The sequence below is a fragment of the Anas acuta genome, chromosome 11 (genome assembly GCF_963932015.1).
Source record: "Anas acuta chromosome 11, bAnaAcu1.1, whole genome shotgun sequence".
NCBI lineage: Eukaryota > Metazoa > Chordata > Aves > Anseriformes > Anatidae > Anas > Anas acuta.
In genome coordinates this window covers 13,409,397-13,430,054 of record NC_088989.1, presented here as the reverse complement: position 1 = coordinate 13,430,054, position 20,658 = coordinate 13,409,397, and the positions used below count along the sequence as shown (strand labels likewise).

Here is a 20,658-nt window from a genome sequence, read left to right as displayed (position 1 = left end):
AAAGTAAGTTGCACACGTTAAAAAAATAAATAATGAAGGTTTCCACAGCAACCTAAGTTCTGTAGTGCAAATAGATGACTTTCATTCTGTTTTATTACATAATGACAGAACAGATATTCTATAAAAAGTGTTGGGTACATCTGAAGTTACATTATTAAAAAGTTTGATGTAATCCTGAAACTTTACATCAAGCAATTTACAAAGGTTTCTGAAAATGGTGTACAGAGCGCGTTGTTTCGTCCTGTAGCTTCGGGAAGGCTCTGACTGGAGAAAAATTGCTAACGTGCTGAAGGGTTTGCAGAGACCACAATTCCAGTTAAATTTTGGGATTACACAGCTTGGCTTGTGGCGAGGAATCCAAATTCGGGTTCAGCAGAAAGACAACCGACTGCTGGCCACCCGTCCGCGTTCTGCCGGGTCTTTAGAAGCTTTGGAAATTAATAACAAGGCGTAACATTAAATAATTCGGTGCCGTACGCACACTGGTCTCCCGAGGGCCTCGTAGATTTTCGCCTCTTGGCGAGATGGTTCCCTTTTTACCTCAGTGCCCCCTCCGGTGCCGCAGCCCCCAGGGCGCTGACAGGACCCCGGCCGCTCCTCAGCAGCCGTTTCCCGCCCAGTGCTGTGGAGAGGGGTTGGGGGGGGGTGGGGGGGTGAAGCGGCCGCCGCCCCCGCGCCTCGCGCCCGCGCGCGCCTCGTGCGGCCGCGCGGCAGGGGGAGGGGATGGGAGGGGGGCGGGGGGGGGGGGAGGAGGCGGTGCGAGCCGCGCATGCGCGCCGGGCTCCGCTGAGGCGGTGGGGGGGGGCGCGGCAGCGCGAGTCCTTCGGCGGCCGTGACGGGAGCGGCGGCGGCGGCTGGGGGCGGCCGGGGCTGGGGGCTCCGCGGGGCCGCCGCGTCGGCAGGGCCGCACCGGGAGGACCACCGGGCGCCCCGCCACAGCCCGGGCGCTGAGGGGAGCTGAGGGGAGCGGCGGCCGTCGCCCCTGCGAGCGGGACTGGACGGGCGGAGGGTGGGAGGGGGCGACCTCCTCGCCCCTCTCCCCACCCCCCCCATCCCCTCAGCTCTCGCCCCGCCGGGACCCCCGGGGCGCGGGGAGCCCAGGCTGGGGGCTGCCGGTGCGGCGGCCGCGGAGCAGCGCCCCCGCTGAGGGAGGAGGAGGAGGAGGAGGAGAAGCCGAAACCGCCCCCGCTCCATGAGCGGCGCTCGCCCGCTTGGCTCTGCCCAGGGGATCCGCGGCCGGCAGCCGCCGCCACAGCAGCAGCAGCAGCATGTGGAGCCCCACCGAGGAGGAGAAATACGGCGTGGGTAGGTGCTGCCGCCCCTCCGACCGGCCCCTCGCCGCCGCGGGGGTCGCCCCCGGCCGTGCTCGGCTCCCCCCCGGCCTCGGGGCTGCCCCCGCCGGCCGCTGACAGGAGCGGGTTGCGCGGCCCGGCCGCGCCCGCGGCGTTCATCCCTTCATCGATTTAAGAGCTCGGTGCTTTTTTTTTATTATTATTTATTTTTATTTTTCTTCCCCCCCCCACCTCCTCCTCCGTCTTAATCCGCGCTTTGTGGCGAGCTTGTTTATGTGGAGTTCGGAGCAGGGGGTGTCATTAGGGGGCGTCGGCGATGCACCTGCTGCGGGGGGCGGGAGCGGCCGGCGGGGTCCTGCGGCGCAGCGCGGGGCCGCTGCCGGCCGGGGGTGGGAGCCGCGCCTCGCCCCCCCCCCCCCAGAGCTCGCCCCCGGTGGCTTCTCCCTTTTTTTTTGTTTGATAAACGGCAGGGCTAGAGAGCCAACCGAGCGATTTTTGGTAAGTGCAGGAATGCCGTGCATCATCCAAGGAAGGCACGGTCTTTCCTTAGCGTCCTTTTCATCTTGGTTTCATGCTTCAAATAAACCTTTGACGTGATGTTCGCGGTGTAATAATAAAAGTAGGTAGCGCCTGCCCTGGCTACTTAGCTAAATGCTTCGTTAAAGTTACAGTTATCAGGTGTATGTATAGTTACATAAGTTCCACAGTGGGTAGTGATGATCCCTTTCTGCAAATATTTTAAAAATATATAATCCAAATTACCTATTAATTTGTGTAGTATAGTGGGATTTTGCAGGTTGACTTGTATGCAATTAAGAGTTGGAGCGCCAACAAATTCTGAACGTGTCAGTGAGCAACCAAATGTATCAGAATGCTTTTTGCTAGTTTTTCACCTCATGCAACAAATGCTTTGCTAAGTACGTCCCATACATCTTCATAATAAATAATAGGATTAAGGAATGAACTGTTGTTTAAATAATAATAATTAAAAGTAATCAAGTTAATGTTTTAAATGTGAAACCATAGGTATAGGACAATCACTGAGAATATGTAAAAGTAACAAGTTTGGTTACATGTTGTGTGGATGTTTAAACAATACAAAGTATCCCACCTTTGCTGTACATTTACCCTTGGTTTGTTAAATAAATACATAAATAACAAAACAAAAACCAAAACCACCTTTGTTGTCCTGGTGCTAAACTTGCTGGTATTATTGTAACATACGCTGCAGAAAATAATTGTTTTTTCAAGTCTTGTTGGTTTTCCTGTGTTCTATTGATGTGGTCACTTTTCTTTGCTGTGAAATACCAGTGCCGCAGGGTTTGATATTTAGAGTTTTGTGTGCTGTTTGGCCGCTGTTCTCAAATAAGGAAATACGTATGCTGCCTTAACTGAAGAGCAGGTGGACTAATTTTGTTTAGGGAGATGCATGAGGGGATAAGGAGGAAATCTCAATTAAGGTTGTAAACCAGTCTAGAAGAGGCATCCTGAAGAGAATGTTCACTGAAGTAAGCACTTGTTTTTGTTCGTTCTGTAGCTTTAGGAATATTGCTGAGATTTTTTCGTTGTTTCAGGCAACACATGTATAGGTAGGTCTGACATACTAGCTGACTTCTTATGAACTTTGCTGTCGGCCCAAGGGTGTGTGGTTGTTGTTGTTATTATTTTTATTGTTGAGTTGTGTTAATTACTCTTCCTATAATTGAAATTAGTGGTTAGTCCTCCAGAGAGGGAGAGTAGGCAAAAAATGCTGCTTGTATCTGGAGCTTAGTTACTACAGGTGGTGAGAGAAGCACCAGAACTTGAGACTGGTTGTTTTCGTGCATTTTGGAGAAACTAGGCTATGGAAGGTATAATGGTACTGATGAAGTTTTATTGTTAGGAGATGCACTACCAAAAAAAAAAAAATCTATATATATAGAGAGATATTTTTTTTTCTGATGCAAGTTACCTTGGTTTCACAAACAAAATAATGCATGCAAAAAGAAATTTCTTGGTATGAGTTACTGCTAAGAATTTTTGTTTGGGTTTTATGAATCATTTTTATTTTTATTGCTGTCTATCCAAAGAAACCCTGTGTATTTTCTGCTTGCTCTCCTTAAACTATGAGAATTTTTTGCTGTGCCTTTGGATTAGGACAATGGATGTTATTTCTCTATTGACAGAAATTGGGTGGGGAAAAAAAAAATCAGTTTTCTGCAAGCATCACAATACGGTGAACAGATTACTGGGGGGATACTCGGGTATCTCTGGAGAGCCAGGCCTTGCTGCCTGCTCACCTCTATTTGCCAGAGCAAAGTGGTGATACAAAGTAGTTAATTCAGATGCAGTTTGCTTTGTTGAAGGCAAATCGGAGGTCAGAAGGACACAGATCACATAGCTTGGGTCAGAGATGATCATTTATATCCTTTTTTCTTTCTCAGAAAGATTTCACATTTCCCCTCTCAACAAGTTGCTATGGAAGGGTTTTGTGCTCAGCTTTCAAAGACTGTAAAAAGGCATTTCTCACATGCTTGCTGGCACCCTTGTACATGTGCCTGTTACAGCTACCTGGGCTGCATGAGAACGTGTTAAATTTACTGATGTGAACATCGGTGGCTTTTTAACAGGTCTGAAGTTCTCCTTGCCTGTCCAGCTGCAGCTAAAAGAAGTTTTTGGTGCTTAGAGTTCTGTACTGTATTGCCCAACTCTACTGCAGGGCCATGTGTACTTTTGCAAGTAAGATATTGAAAGGTTGTTTGGGATGTTTAAAATAAATATATGAAAAACTCTTAACAGCACTGAAGTTCTTCTTTGCTTGTCCTTCTCAGCTATGATGTGCAATTGGCTGTGAATAATTCCCTTCAGTTCCATTTGGAAGTACTTCCATTCAGTGCCTCTTCTCCTAATTGTGCTTTCAAAACTCCGGACTTGCTGTTGGAAGGCAAGCAGTTCTTCCACAGGCATTGCTGAGGATGGCCTGCTGCAAAAGCTGCCAGTGAGACTTCCAAATGGATTATTGAAGATAACAAACTCTAGCCCTCTAGTGTTTTAATACTTTTAAAGCAGTCTCTGTCGGAATGAAAATATTTATTGAAGTGATGTGATTAGTTACATTAGGCTTCTAAAGCAAGCATTAAATAACAAGAATGAATTAAAATAAAAAGCTGAGAAGGTGAAAGATCTTTTTAGTAAATAACTGCTAATTAAAATTTGTCAAATGCTTATGAGTTGATTATGTAATTAATTAGGCTGTCAATTTCTGCCGCTTTATTTTTGTGCAAGGAGCACATTTAGGTGATTCTCAAGAACAAAAAAATAAATGTATGTAGTTAATCCTGTACTTTATATGGCTGGCTGCGTTAAATATGTATGTGTTAAATCACAAAGGTAGAGGAAAACCTGCCTTCATAAACAGCCTATTATTCTATTGAGAGTTACTGGGTTTGAAGCTGTTCATTGGTTATTTAAAACAAATTTTGTATGTTTATTTTCACCACTTAATTGATAAGAATGAAAAGTAAATCTGTAAGCACACTTGCACAAAACTAATGCTTCCCTTGCTGCTTCTACAAATGGATGGAGCATCTCAGTGTCCCAGTTACGGCTCTGTACTGCAGCTTCTGCTTTTCGATCACTATCTTCCTTTCTGTTTCCTGCCGCTGAATGTTGGTTTGCACGCTCTGCGCTTCACAGTGATGTTTTGGAAAGCAGGACTGCAAGACTTAGAAAAGGTCTGCCTTCCCTCAGCACAGCTCGTAACATACTGCTGGTTTTCACCTCATCACATAGAAGGCAGTTGCTAAATGAAGGAGTGCTATGAGTTGATGAACACTGCAGCTTCTCTGCATCACTGGAGCAGTTTATTACAAGTTTAAAATGAAAAGTTTCAGAGAGATGGGGGAAAAAAAAACTCCACCAAAGTAGGAAAAACTACATCTTTGATAACCTGGGAAGCCATGTCAGCCACTGCAGCTGGGTTTTGTGTTGTGGGATGTATATTACACTTCATCCTCTCTCTTACCTTATTGCCAGGAACTGTAATAGCTTGGCAGCAGGTGGGAAGTGACTAAGGATGTGCTTCAGTGATCTGTCTTGGGACCGAAGCTGTACAGGCGGATGTACTCAAACCTTCTGTGTAACAGGGCTTGGGGAGGTGCTACTAATACCTGGGAACTTGCTGATTTGTCAGGAAAACAAGGAGATGGGAGTAATTCTTAGTTCCATTAAGTATTTTGCCCAGAAGTACATGTTTTTACTCTTTGCACTTGAGAATGAACAAAAGAATTTGTTAGCCAGGGGTCATAAAGGAAATCTATAGGTGTTATTTGGCTGAACGAGGAATGAATTACACCTTGAAATGCCTGTGGAAAAGTGCAACTCCAAAGATGCATCCGAGTAGAGACTTCCAGTATGGTCTCTACATGCAGTAGAGACTTCCAGGCAAAGTTTAGCCCAGCAGCGAATGATTCAGCTGTGGTCTAGTGTATGGCTGCGTTCCTGTTACTGAAGTGACCTGGGGATTGAATATACTGCTCTGCAAGGAGGCTGACGTGTCTTGACTCCTTTATCCTAGACAAGAGTGATGAAATGATGATGACAATGTGATTACTCTCATGAAAAGCTGGCCTATGGGTCTGGATAAGAATTAATCTATCGCTAGTTTGAGATCATCTGAGTATTAGCTGTTCACAATTACAGTAGAAATTGGCCAAAAACTTCTAAATGCAGGAGGAATGAAATTGAAAAACAGTTCTCAAATTACATGCAAAGACAAGGAATCAGCTGTTTATGTGGGTCTTTTACGGTGTGGTTTGTGTGGAATGTAGGCGTGAGTCAGAAGTGGTAGTATTGCAGTGGGGTTTTAACTTGTGGTGCTTTGGTGGTTTTGAGAGCGCTTCTCCACCTAGTCCCTGTTAAGCCGTGTGATGCATTCAGTGAGGACTTCAGGACTTCTGGTTGCCAATGGGATGGGAATGGCAGTGTTTCCTCTCCGGCTCCAACCACAACATGAAATGGGTTTTGTATTTAGGTTGACTTCCTGAGGGTGAAAATCTTTGTGTACAGGCTTTCTGTCCTCATGTAACAACACCTTTCCACCAATGATGAGCACCTTCTTATGATGAGAACTGGCAGTTTGAGGCATACATTTCCTACAAATGTCATGAAAATTGCTGTCTGGCTGAGGGAGGAGTTAGCTGGTGCTGTGTGGATAGACATGCAGATAAACAGCTGCTGACTTGCTGAAAAGAATGGATATCCGAGTTCTGGGAGGACTCCTCCTGATCCAACTTCATTGTTTGCTTTCTGGAGAAGGTGGAGGGGGAGCTGTTGGCATGAGCACAGCAGCGACTGGCAGGGTGCTGTGTGGGCAGCAGTGCTTGGAGCAGGGCTGGGGGTGGAGAGACTGAAGGTCTGGTGGCACTGCTCTGGGTTTGTCATGGGATTATTTGTGAAAAGGAAGGGATGGGAACATAAATACCCATTTTTAGAAAACTAGTTTTTTTGTTCTTATTCAAGGAACAAGGTCTTCTGTGCGCTTTTTGCTGTGGCAGGGACCAGTTACGGTTAAAAAGAAAGGTATATGCCAGTGTGCCTTGAGTGCTCTACTTAAAAACATCAAGCACACACCTAAATTTTCTTATTTGTATGCTTTGGGTTTAAATTCACTGTCAAGTCTGTAGGACAGGAGGGGAGATTGGTCAGAGTGAAGTTAGTGGGGAAGAGAAGAAGGTAGTTTCTCTTTGTGAACAACTAGAGGCAGCATGGGAAGTTAGTGGGGGACTTGGGTGCTGGTGCAGGTCATGGCTTGCAGTGGTATGGTTTGTTAGTTCTTCCCTTCTTTCATTTTTGCAGCTAATGGCATAGCTCAGCTGAACTTGAGTCTCACTTTCTTGCAGAGCCTTGCTTTAGAGTAATTCTGTACTTCTGTAAAAACCCAGAGTCCAGGACAAGCGTCAGGGAAACATGTGAGAAGTACTACCAGAACTCATGATCTAGAAAAGACTGTACTACATATTGGGTGCCATTTAAAAGCCCATAAAAGGGGATCATTGAGCATGGGGGAGATTTTCTTTCCTTGTCATCATGAGCACAGTGAGATGTACATACAGCAGCTTGTCTGATTAATGTGTTAAGTGGTGATTTGGAACACAGTTCTTGTGTGAAAGCTGTAAATGCCTGATGGCCTCCAACAATTACTGTAATCAGTAGTCATATGCGTGTCATGGATCAAATGGGAGATCTTTTCAGATGTGGATGTGAAGACACTGACCAAAGAATTGAAAGTCTGGAAGAGTATTCAGCAGTTACAATTTCTGGTGCAGCTTCTTCTCATGCTTCAGGTAGGAATCCTGGATAATTTGTGGAGTCGGTTAAGTCTGTGTTCCTTCCTCAGCTGTGATACTCACTGTGGAAGAGGCTAAAGGAAGCATACAGTAGGTTCTTGGTTGAAAGACAGTTGTAACTGACAACAGTCCTTCCACTGATTGGTTTTGTTATGAATCAGCCTTAATATCACTACATTTTACTCCGTGTTCTGTTACAAAATGTAAGCTCACTGAACCTCAAGGCAGAGAGATGAAATATCTCATTCAAGTGACTGATATTAAAAATCAAACCTCTGTTCAGGTGTTTGGGAGTCAAAATCAACTTGTTGATCTCTTCTGAGATCCTGGAAGCCTCCCTTAAGCTCTTTGTAGCTGGTTCCTTCCTTCCAGACCTGTCATAGTGTTCTTTTGGAACAAAGAGTTTGCAGCGGAGTTGTGAGGTGGTTACTTACTGCTGGGGATGGGCCTCTGCTTCAGCACCTCCCTTCATTTTCTCCTCCTGACTCTTTCTGGGTATTAAGCCTTAAGAAAGGTGTATGGCAGGTGGTGCTGGCTGGCTGCTGGTGACTGGGAGCAGGTCATGCTGCTTTCAGTGGTAAGCTGGTACCAGTTGCTCTCTGAAACCTAAGGGTTTGTCTAGGTATTACAAGGTAAGGAGGCTTCTGTGCAAGCAGTGTGGCACTAGGGAGTGGTGAATGATTTTGTTAATTTTCTTTATTTTTAATACAAGTCTGTGAGTTACCCAGCATGCTGGAGTGTAGTGCGGTGTGCTTTGGCAGATGGCTCCCTCTTCTAGAAATCTCGTTTCTGAGTGTTTGAGCAGCAGGGGACTCTCTCTTCCCTCTAAATATGCTTAAGAATGAGATGTTTATGCCAGCTGTAGATCTAGTGCACCTACCCTTTCTGTCTTCTCGCCCCAAAAAACGAAGCCTCGCATAGTCCTTTGTCTTGCTGGGGTCTGTGGTCCACCCTATCAAGTCAGAAAGGCAGCTGGTAATCTTTCCCAGTGAAGTATCTTAGGCAAAGTTGGATAGTTCCTGTGGGGTATGGATACGGGTGGTTCTAGTAGCTGGGTCTGAGCTCGGGAGGGCAGGAGGAGATGTTTGCTTCACCTGTGCTCTGCCTTTGCAGAGGATGATGCCTTTGAAATGTCTGTGTAAAGTTGCCCAATTCACCGAAGTGCACGTTTTCTTGGTTTTGTGTGTATGGCTACATTACATGCATGGAGAGAGTGTAGGCACGAGTAAGAAAGTGTTAGCCAGAGTGGGATTAATAAGCAAAAAGTATGTGGATTATGCTAAAAGTAGTTTGTGGTTTGAATTTAGATGTGGTGGTTTTTCATGGTCTGTAAATGGTCTTGAGCTGAGTGACTGGCAACTCAATTTTTGGCAAACCAAAGAGGCACCAAGGTAGCTTCACTGAATGCAGGTCAACCTTCTTGAAAGTGATAACTTTCCCCTGATATCTGCTGTTACATGCTGCATAAAATGGAGCTGCACGCTTCCCGTTACCTGCTCCCTGTGCCTAAGTGAGTCCCCTGCACCCCCCTTTCCCGTGGAGGGGAGGTTGCACTGATCGGCCGTGCTGCTGTGAGGGCTCCTTGGTGCAGGCTGCAGGAAGGCCTGGCTCTGCTGCCCGCTGACCACGCTTGTGCTCCTGCTGTCAGTACAGTCAGTAGCTCCTCACTGCCCCAGCACGCCCCTGGCATCTGCAGCTCACTGCTCGGCCTGTCTGCTGTTCCCTTTCAGCCTTTCTGAATATGCTGATCTAATCGGAACTAGTTAAAAACAAAACAAAAAAACTGCTCTGCTGCATTTGTGTTTTTTTGTTTTTTTTTTTTCTCCCTCCCTTCTGCAATATATTTGGTTCTTTGTGGTCTGAGGGTTTTCCCCCAAGGAAGGTTGCTTGAAGAAAGGGGTCTTGCAGAAATGGCTATTTTTATTTTATTTTTTTTGTCTCTGGGGATGTGGAAGTAGAGCATAGGGCTCTTTCTTCATCATAGCAATACCTGAAACTGTGACTCCTGGTCTTGGATTCCTGTGTTTTTTGGTGCTGGAGTGACTGTGCTTCAGGTTGCTTGCCTGAAACAATATTCTCTTTCTTGTTGTTAAAAATGTGAATTATTTCAGCCTGGGTGAAGGATGCAATAAGACAAAAAGAGGATTTTGATAATGTTTCAAATGATGTTCATAACATTAATTAATGTGTTTGCTTAAGTCAAGATTAGAAGAGGGAACAATTCTTTTGATCTCGTAAGAAAAGCATCTCCACTTATGTCAGGTAAATACTTCATTTCCTAGAAAGTTAGTAGCAAATGGATAACTTTTGGTCTAAGTTCTTGTGTGGGGTTTGAAAGGTTTCTTGACGGTCTTGCAAAAGCTGTCATCAGATCTCCACAAAAAGTTCTTGTGTGGCAGACAGTATAGGCTCCAATACAGTTTTCAGCTAGGATGCAGAAGCTAAATATGCTTTTTTAAGTCTGCCATCTTCTTCCATCCTCCTCCAGATGGGAAACGTGTGGATCAATCCTAAATGCTAAGGTATATTTGCCTTACGAACTCAGCAGTTCGACATCAGGACCAGCAGTTGTGGTCAGCATAAAATGCAGTAGGATATAAAGCATAGCAGCACGCCTGCAGCTTTGGTGCCGGTGACTTGGCGGTGCTCTCGTAGCTCGCTGTGCAGCCGACTGTGTCCTTGGGCAGCCAAGGTGGTGAGGCTCCCCCTTGGAGCAGGCAGGCTGATGAGCTGCAAGGTCTGCGGTGCTGCGGCGTGTGGAAGCAGGGCCGGCAGGGGCTGGTTCGTGGGCAGCTGCTTCATAGGAAGCCACTGGCAGGGCAGAGCCCGACACTCCTCGGAGTTGACCAGTGGAGGCAGAAGGAGCCTGGTTGCTGGTTACTGTACAGGATGCTAATTTTCACAGCCAGCATGCTGAAGCACTGGGGCAGGCTGCCTGGGGAGGTGGTGCAATCTGCATCCTCCAGGATGGTCAGAACCCGACCGGTGCCTTGTTTTGCTTCCCGGTGTTCACCTTTGTGGTGTGGCCTTGGGTGGCCCATGCATGCTGTGAGGAACACGGCAAGCAGCGTGCTGCAGGGGGGCGTTTCTCCTCCATGCAGGTGAGGTGCGAAGCAGCCTTTGTCCCTAATTAAAGGGCAGAAAAGAAGCTGCTGCATTTTCTTCCCCCACAGAGGGAATGATGCGGGGATGAGGGACTTCTGTGCTGCCAGAGCATTGGGAATAAAAGTACAGGAAGGGGATGGGCGACCGGTGTTGATGCCTGCCAAGTTAGAAGCTCAAAGTCAGTTCCTTAATGTAGGTAAGAAAGCGGACAGTGCTGTGGGCTTCTGGTCTATATATTTTTTTGCCCATCCTACCTCTTGTCACCAGGATGTGCAAAACTATTTTAAACAGCTCATGATTTTCGAGCCTAACCTCTATTTTTATCCTGAAGGGCGGGGGAAAGATGCTAGCAATAATTCACTTTGCTAGTGAATGATCACCTTTCTTCTCAGGCATCTGTTTCCTTTTTTACACGAATATTTTCATAGTGCTGGGATGAGTCAGTAGGAAGAGGCGGTGTTGCTAGGCAGCACCCTGAGCGCCATGCAGATGCCGTGCGATGGCAGCGAGCTGCCTTGCAGCAGCCCGATGGTTGGTGGCGGTGTCCCTGGCCCAGGTTCCGCACCGCCCAAAGCAGGCAGCAGCTCTGACAGGAGCAGATGCTGCCTAGCAACTGCCAGTGCTCCCCGGCCTGCCTGAAATACCGGCACTTAATTGTACTGTAATTTTGGAAATACTCAAAGCCTTACGTGGAACAGATTGCTTCAAACTCTGCAGCATATTTTTCTTCCTCGAGGTTTTCCCTAAAAGTTTGTGTAGACCATTAATAAGGTCAAAAAATTCTTTAGACGTCGTCTTCATGTCTTTTGTTTAATCCCTCCTCTTCGGTTGTAATGTTTGGTTGGCTTTTAATCAGCTTTTGATAATCTTTTTTGTGTGTGTATTACATTAGTGCCTGGCAATTCCAATCGGATTAGGGCCCTGTTCTGCACTGTGTATATGGGGATTTTTGATGAGTATACTGCTTCCTGCAAAAACATCGTGGTGTTTTACTTGGGTGGATGTCCTTTAGGTTGTATTTGGATGGGTCCTTTCCTTTGTACCCGAATTTTTTATATTACCTGTTTGTTTAAACATGGTGGTTTGAAAGTATTTTGTTTCCTATTTCCTTTGTAAGCATGCATGCTGGCTGGGGCCTGAACTTGCAAATACATTTGCCTGTCTTAAATTCATTCCTGGCAAATAATTGAAACCTTCGCTGACAATTAATCATGTAAATACTAGGAGGGTATAGAGTGAAGGTGAAAATAGGCTTCTAGGTATTTGTAGAGCAAAATGAAAATGTTTTAATTTTAATTTCCTTGTGCTTCTGTTCCCTTGTCAAATATCATCAGGGTCTGATGGTGCAGTCTCTGAAGCTGCCAGGCTTAATCAGGTGGTTCCACACACAAAAGAATCATATCGACATTTAATTTTGTGATAAAAATGTGAAGGCTTTTTTCTTCATTAACTGTTTTTTATTTTTTTAAATGACCAGGCCCGTGATTATCTGCTTGCAATAAGTACTGCTTTTTGCAGCAAAAAGGGTTGAGGGCTCAGAGAGGCTCAGACTGGAAGGTGGTTTGGGAAGTATTAATTCTTTCTGCCTGTAGGGGTGGTTGTTAAATGCAATTGCCTCACAACCAGGTAAAGCTACATCTTGACTCTTAGGTGATTTTTTTTTTGTGCAGTCATATTGCTGTGGTTTATAGGGATTTTCCCCTGTTTGCCATACACAAGTGCAAAGAATCTGTCACCGTTCTTAGCAACCAAATTACTCAGGAAAGGTACCCTCGAGGATCCTAAAACCATAAATGGTATGGAGAGGAAGAACAGAAATTGATAATTCACTCTATTTTAGCACAAGCCAGAGGGCATAGGTGATGCAGGAGCTGAACAAATAACAATGCTTTCTGCATGATGCCTAAGTGAAGTACAAGTTCTGGAACAATACGGCTGTTTTGGGTTGGTGGGGTCTAAAAACGTTTGAGTGGGGCTGTAGAGAGAAAGTATGGAGCATTTTATTTAATACATACACAAAAATTAATGCTGGTAACCTCTGATTCAGGAAGTCCCAATGCAGACATGGTTCAAGTTGTGGAAAGCTACATCCCTGCCATATTCTAATACCTTTCCTTCAGCTCCTTATTTTAGCCTCTACTAAGGAAAAGGGATTGTATTAGAGCCATCTTTGCTCTTGCTTAATGCAGCAACTCTTAAGTTACATGGGGTCATTAGCATCATCTAGGTACTACAGGGAGCAAAATTGAGTTCATCTTATTCAGCTGTTAAAACTAGCTTATAACTGTTTGATATCAATCCATCTATTAAAAACATCTAATATGGAAAAGCTCTTTAGGGAAAGATATATCCTGTCTGTAAACTTTAAGTTACTAGTCTGGAGAATTACATCATTTTCTTCAAGGCCAATCAATCTTACAGGCAGTCTCAGAGAGTGACCTGTACTCCGTGTTACCCAGTAATAGTGATAACTGGCAGTGGTCAAATGGGAAGTTAAAATTTAAACTACAGTCTTGCATATAAGACTACGTAAGAAATAGTTGAAATTCACTTTGTTAGAATTGGGGTAGGGAGAGATCTTCACTGGTGGGTGAATATCACTTAGAGTATCACTTTGTTTAGGAATCTTTCCCAGATTTGGAAATACACTGTAAAGTTAAAAAGATGAGTCTGGAGTTCAGATAGCAGTTTTTACCAGCATACTTCTGCTCATATAATTAGTGGTTTTCAGAGTGACCCACTCTTAACAGTTTTAAATTAAAAAAGAAATGAAAAATGCTTCAGGCAAACAAAGTTTACTATGACATCGGCAAAATAAGCAAGCAAAGAAAAAGCCTTTATTGTCCACAGCAAATTTGTTGTAGAATTAAATGTTTTATGCTCCTTTACAGGGGCTGTGAAATTCGTGTTTATGATATGCATTTACTCAAAGTAAATGTAAACACCAAATTCTTAAATGATGTGATACAGATGTGAATTTAAATATGGTTATGTATTATAAAACATAAATTACCCTATCAGAAAAAAATTAGAACTTTGGCATTTGTAGCATGGAATCCACTACAGTGTCTGCATGGTTTGATTATAAATTGGTAGGGTATGGAGCTAATTGATCTGGGTGTAGAGCTGCACAACTACAGCTGTGCTTCTCCTATGCATTATCTTCCTCATCGCTTTTGAAATTATTTGACTGAAGATATGCTTGGGGGCATAATTAATGCATAGCCTGAATAACTGCACATTGACTGTAGCACAAACCAGATATAACAATTAAATGGCATGCTTCAACCTCAAACACCTTTACATCTTGTTGGTGCCTTCTAAAAGTATTAGAAGTCACCAGAACTTTGGTCAGACTGATAATAACGAACAGAGAACTGGGATGAACCATCACACAGCCCAGGAAGACTTGCCTTTTGGAGCAATGAATAACCAAGGATATGTTGGAAGTTTGCAAAATGGTGATTGTTAGAATGGAAGGAGTGCAGGAACCTTCTGTTTCTTTTTGTCATGTTATGCAACTAAAAATGACCCAATGAAGCAAACAAAAAGCACGGTCACGACCGATACTGTGATGTTATTTTTTCCCCAAAGTTGACCCATAGAGTTCGTTACCCCAAGATGTTGGTGAGGCCAAGCTTTGAAGAGAAGCAATAATGTTTTAGTATATTGGATATGCTCTAGCATGTATGATTTCTGTTGTGGAAGAGAAAACATGAGAAATAAAGCAAAGCCAAAAAAAAAAAAGTAATGGAAATCCCAACTTTATGATCAGAAAATCATAGTTTAGACCTGGAGAAGGAATGAAAACATGGAAACCTCTTGAACCAATTTTGTTTCTCAGCCCTTATTTAAATAAGGACTTCTAATTTTCTATGGTGTGTGAGGGAATTTGGAGAGGGAAAGGGCTCTGTTCCCTTATGAAGCAAAACAAATGACTTACTGTGGGCCGAACTCATACTGATTTTATTGTAAATAGTTTATTATGCAATGTCAAAATATTTTTGTAGCTTTACTGAAATGTGTGGAAATAGGTTGGAGAAAAATAATATATGCAGAAGGTGCATACCTGTGCAAGTTCATAGTGCTGCAAAGTAGGTTGATTTGTATAGTAAGGGAAGTGTTGTAGGGGGCAAGTAGACTAGCTTCTCCCTGACATTTCATGTGGAGGTGTCGTGCTGCACGGTTCTCTGGCACTTCCCTGCTTTCCTTTTAGCTTTTCCCACTATTCATGTGAAAACATGGGGCATTTCTCGTACTACTGTTACGGTGTAACTGACATAATCCATTGAGAAGAAACACATCTCTGGAAGCACTGAGATTCAGGTGAGACAGGGTGGGGAAGCTGAGACACAGAAATTAGTTTAGAAGCAATTACAAAATGGAAGACCTATTTTGAACTGCGGCACAGCAAAATGAAGGCAGCTCTGCAGTCAGAGTGGGCTTTTGGTTATGGCAGGGGTGAGTGGCAGTCGCTCCCTGTTCACCTTCTCCACGCAGCCTACCACTTACATTATCTGCATGCCTTTCAGCTCTGTCTTACTGGTGGAAGCATCGTATCCTGGCTAATAATTCATCATACAAAGGTCCCTGTGCAGTGTTTGGTGCATCTTCTCTCACTTCTTTCCTGTCATAGCAAGGTGAGAGGCCATCAGTGTGCATGCGAGGTTGTTAGGGCTGTTGGCCTGTGTGAAATCACCACCCTGTAGGCAGACTGAGTGGCGTACGTCTGCCAGTTTTGCATGTGGCTGTCAAGTCCTTCTGCAGCTCATCCATTGGTGTCCTTAGCAGCATCACAGGCTTTCTCACTTGGCTATATTCTGGCTTTCCTGGATCGCTTAGAAATACCTTGTAAAGAACAGGCTCCAACATTGGATCCCTTTAGAGCTTGCTGGTCAGTCTGTCTTCATGAAGAGAACTGACTTTTCTTCCGTTTCCTGCCTCTGGGCTAGTTATTGATCTGTGCAAATGTCTTCCCCCTTTATCACTGCCAAGCTCAGCTTCTGCAAGAGCTCTTGACAGGGGCTGTTCTTTAGCTTTTCTAAAATCCCAGTAGCTTGTATTGATTGGACCTTTGTCCATATGGCAAGCAGCTCCTTTAGTTACCTAATAGGTAACTAAACTGCAAGCTATACAGAACCACTGGCTCTTTCTTAGAATGCTGTCTGTAGCTGTGCGCCCTTCGATTTTGTCCTTTCAAGACAGTTTCTCTTACTGCTGGAGAGCTGTAATGCAGCTGCGTACACCATGGCAGGACATGTCCTTAGGCAGGGCAAGTGCTTCTGAGGCTGTCCTCTCCTGCTTGATTTTTGGATTTCCAAACCATTACTCCAGTCCCATCTGTTATATCCCCAGTCCCTTCATGCTGTCTCTCTCAGCTGGAGTGAGTGCCTGCGTGAATGAGTTGTGCCTTCCTTAGTGGAAAAATTGCAGAGGAAGGAGTTTCTTTTGCCGTGGCCTACGTAAGTACGGTTCAAATAACACAGCTAAAGAACCTCTGCCCTGTAGATAGTTCCTGTGCATGGTGCTTCTCCAAAGCTGTCCTCTTTGGCAGGATGTTGGGTTTAACTGCTGGCTGAAATTAAGCTTGGGGAGGGATGACATTCTGACATCCTTTATAAGGCTGGCTGGCAAGGGGGTTTAGTATCTGAAAATCTGCCTGTCTGTCTTGGAATCTGAGAGGGATTGTTCAGATCTGTTAACTGATGGGCAGAACCTTTGCTGTGTGGCTGATGTGATGATGCACTACTCTGTTCTGGGGACTGAGGAGACAACTCTTGAAAGAAAAGATGAAGACTTACTGAGGGATGGGTTGTGCAGATAGATGTTTGTGGTGCTACAAAGAATGTCTTTGTGGGAAGGGCAGAAGTCAGATGCTGGAGTCCTGTCTGTAAATGATTTTCTGTAGAATGGTTAAATTATTCTGCATTTCCCATACACATTTGTGTTCATACTTCTAAAGTAGTTCTGCAGAGAACAGTACTTAGAAGTGACTTTATAAATAAGATTTTGTATTGCACTTTTAGCTTAATAAAGGAACACCATCTATAACTTTGGCAATAACCTCTGGAGTCATACATCAGGCAATAAAACAGCTGCAGAGCTCTGGGATTCTGTCACAATCAGTAGGTGTCTTAACATCTCTGAAATCAAAAAAATGTAAAATCTTGGGATATGTGACATAGTTTTAACAAGATATGGCTTGATGTACTGTGGTGATCTCTGGTCAGTTTATTTGGGTTCTTCAGCTTTTCCTGACTTTTTTATAGTTTAGCGTGGCTGAAAAGTCTCCTACCCTTGAGATTTGGCTTCTGTTATTCTGAAAATGTTTTGCTATTCATGTCCTTCTTAAAATTAATGATTATTAAAATCATCAAACACAGCAAACTTGCATAATGCACAAAAACATTGGTGAAGCAGTTAATTTCATACTGCTCTATTATGAATTAGGAACAGGAGGTAGAGGTTATTTTTGTTTGAGAAATTTCTAATTGAAATGGTCATCTAGATTGTATCTACAGCTGATGGAATTGATTCTTTTTTGTCCTGTGACTTTTATTTATTTATTTTTACTCAAGTAGACCTAAGAAAAGAGCCTTGGCCATCTCATGACTGAGTACTCTGAATTCTAAAGAGCTGGTGACGCACTGATGCAACAGAGCCCTTCTGAGATTTTCTTTGTGTGATCAGCAGGAGCCTTTTATAAATGGACAGTTTGCTTCTGTAAACTAACAGATCTATTGGAATTACTTCTTAAAGGCTTAAATATATTTAAGTCATTATTCCTGTCCTTGTTTTTGAAATTGAAATCCTAGTATTGTTCTGTTAGTGGTCCTTGCAAGCTTGCTCTTCATTGCTACGAAATGGGGGGGTATCTGATGACCAAGGAGCTAGGGTTTGCATCGCATCCAATTCTTGCCTGGTTGCATCCTTAATTCCAAGGTTTTTGTATAGGAAATAATTGTTACAGGAAGCCAGCGGTTGTTCCCCAGTTCGGAACTTCTAGTGTGGTGTTAACCTGCAGCAACGCTTCTCAGCTTTGGGTATTTGTTGGACTCAGCTGAGTAAGACCAGTCAGTCGTTAACCTGCCTGCAGCTCAAATGGCTCTTTTTCTTCAGGCACTAATGTGTCCCCGTGTCTTGATGATCTTGGCACATGCAGAGAAGTTGAAAGTGGCTGGGACATCGGATTTAATATTTTTACATACATAGTAAATTTGTAATTCTCCTGTACCTAGAATTACTCTCTTACATGAATACATGTTGTTACTGTATTAATATTTCTCCATTTTGGGGGTATTTTCCATAGTAGCTTTTCACCCAGGATTTTACAGCATTCTAAACATGCTGTAAACATTCTAATGCTTGATTTTTTTTTTTATTATTTTGTGTAGTCTGAATGGCAGAGTAATGTTATTTGAATACAGGGCTCTGTTTTGGACAGCAGTTCATAAGAAATTTGTACCTTGCTTTTTGGGTAAAATGCCTTATTAGGGGAAAAAGAAATCTGGATTTAAAGGACACTTATCTAAATTACTGGAGGGGTGGGGAGCAGCTGCTGGAGGTTTGATTGTGGCCTGCCAGTAAAACATCTGGTAACTGCCAATGTTTCTGTGCTTTGAGAGAAGTGTTAAGTGGTTTTTCTTTGATTGAAAACCATATTTATGAATTCTTCATGGGTGAAGAATGAATCCAGTATGCTGACAAACTCAGTGTTTTCCTTGGATTATGCTGTCTGTCTTACTCCAGTCTGGAGCCAGTTGCTGTGTTTCTCCTGTCTCTTAAGTAAACAAGAATTTCAAACCTCATTTAACCAGTGGTGTCTTCTGCTTGGCTGTATGAGCTGAGAGGTTTGATGGAATCCCTACTTTTTTCCTTTTTAATTAAACAGTGCACTGACTCTCAGAGCAAACATTGGACATTGGATGATGGTTTCAGATTTTGAATCAAATTTTTTCTCATTACTTTCATTTGCGTGGGTGATGCCTACTTCATGTAGTTTGATTTTTTTTTTAATTTTTTTTCCTGATCTTTCCCTTTATAACATCTTGTATGCATTTGATCTTTGGTAGAGATGTTTTTTATACTTTTTTTTTTTTTTGACTTGAAGGGTCAAGAAACATACATTGTGGTAAATGGTGCAGAAGGTGATCTTGGTTCTTTTCTTGGAGTTCTTCTTCCTCGAGCTTGAACGTCTTTGTGCAAAACTTCCCTTGTAAGTTCTGCACAAAGCAACTTCAGTCATAAGAGATTCAGTGGCTTTGACATGAAAAGGTTTTCAGGGAGGAGATGAAACGTAACTCCATCCCATGAAAACATCCCAGTCATAGCTTGAGCTATTTTAAGGGGAGTGTTCTCTTAAATTGGGAAAGGGACATTGCCCACTGGAGGTCACTATTCCAGCTCTTGGAATTCCACTTGTGGTACTCTGCTGTGCCTGTGGGTGACACGCAGCGGGTGCCATGTGTCTGAGCATGCGTTTACTCACAACAAGGTGCTCAGATGATTGAATTAAATCTGTTCCTGTGTGAGATTTTAGATGCTGCTGAACAGGCATATGGGGCTTGAGGAGTTTGAGGAAGAAACCTTATTTGGAATTCATCCTTTCTTTTGATATGTCATAGTTCTGGCAATGCCTATGACCTTATTGCATTTTTATAAATGTGGTCAAAAATGTATCTTCATACAATACCATATTTGTCTTCCGTAGTTTTAGTAATTCTTAGTTGATCTTCATATTTTCTGAAATGTTAGGTTCATATTCTCCCTAGTTAATGAAAATTGCTAGTACCTTGAAAAATATTTCAGATGTATAACATGATAGATGTTCAGTGCTTCTGAAAACTACAGGTTCCTATGTAGTCTTACATGTATCTAGTTAAACATAATGTACGTTAATATAGGATTTCTGTAGTGTATTAGCTGCACAGATGGTACCTGAGATGGCTTCAACTTGAAGGAAAGTGATTTCAAAGAAAACAAAAGGAAGTCAACGGCAGTAGTCAGGACTGCCAGTTCTATTGATGTAGTAGAGAAAGAATTCTGAGACAAGGAAATCTTTGTATCCTGTATGAATCTGGGGTTGGTGATTAAAGTCATTATGAGCCTTGCTTAATTCAAAAGTCTTTTAAAAAGCACAGCTTTTACGCTACTGCTGAGCTTAACTTGTGATAAGGGCCACAATAAAGATACCTGATGAGGAGCGTTGGCTGACAGGTTTTCTGGGCAGCTGTGTAATAGCTATTTTTATGTAGGGAATGAGCTAAAGTGCTACGCTTAGAAGAAAAATGCACACAGAGATTCAACCCTCACATGTCTCTCTCTTTCTTTTTTCTCCACCCTCTAGTGATATGCAGCTTCCGTGGAGCTGTACCGCAAGGCTTAGTCCTGGAACTAGGTGAAACTGTCCAGATCCTAGAGAAATGTGAAGGTAAGCGTGATGTTCAAGTGGGAATCTTATTTTCTATATAAGAATACAAAAATATTTTAATAAATTGCTTAGAAATCATGATGCATCAAAGCACTTGGATAAAAAGATCTAATCTGACCCACTTTCTGTAGGAAAGGCTGAGTGCTTCTGGCACTAATCCAGTCTGATAGGGGGTCAGTGTGTTTTAAGTTAACCATCTGTCCAGAAAATCTTGAACCCTGACATGATTGTTTTATTGTAATTGGGTCTTGTAATAAATTTGCAGCATGTAAAGTGTAGAACCCTTATTTCTTTAACTGTATTTTCTCAGTTGTATATTTCAATTAACTATATCTGTGTTTATTACTTAGAAATATCTGAACACATGAAAAATACTGGTTATGAAACAGAGTGACAAAGAATTTGGGAACAATGGTGGAGGGGAAAAAATGTTTAGGGAAAATTGCTTTGCAGTTATCTTCCCATGTTCTTTTATATCTAAAGGAAAATGCTATTGTATATGTAA

The 20,658-nt window shown here is 43.2% G+C and overlaps 1 protein-coding gene across 18 annotated transcripts in view; it reads left to right on the top strand.

The window, feature by feature from the left end:
- The first annotated feature begins 794 nt into the window (after window positions 1-794).
- Window positions 795-20,658, top strand: part of DOCK3 (dedicator of cytokinesis 3) — a 214,339-nt gene continuing 194,475 nt past the window's right edge. For 14 of the 18 annotated variants that reach the window (XM_068694743.1, XM_068694739.1, XM_068694752.1 and 11 more), the window contains exons 1-2: window positions 796-1,305; window positions 20,070-20,153. In XM_068694743.1, coding sequence (XP_068550844.1) covers window positions 1,269-1,305; window positions 20,070-20,153 — 121 coding nt within the window. In that variant the 5' untranslated portion in view covers window positions 796-1,268. Of the gene's footprint in view, window positions 1,306-20,069; window positions 20,154-20,658 lie in introns of all 18 variants that reach the window. The other 4 variants (XM_068694755.1, XM_068694754.1, XM_068694753.1 and 1 more) reach the window with 2 other exon arrangements.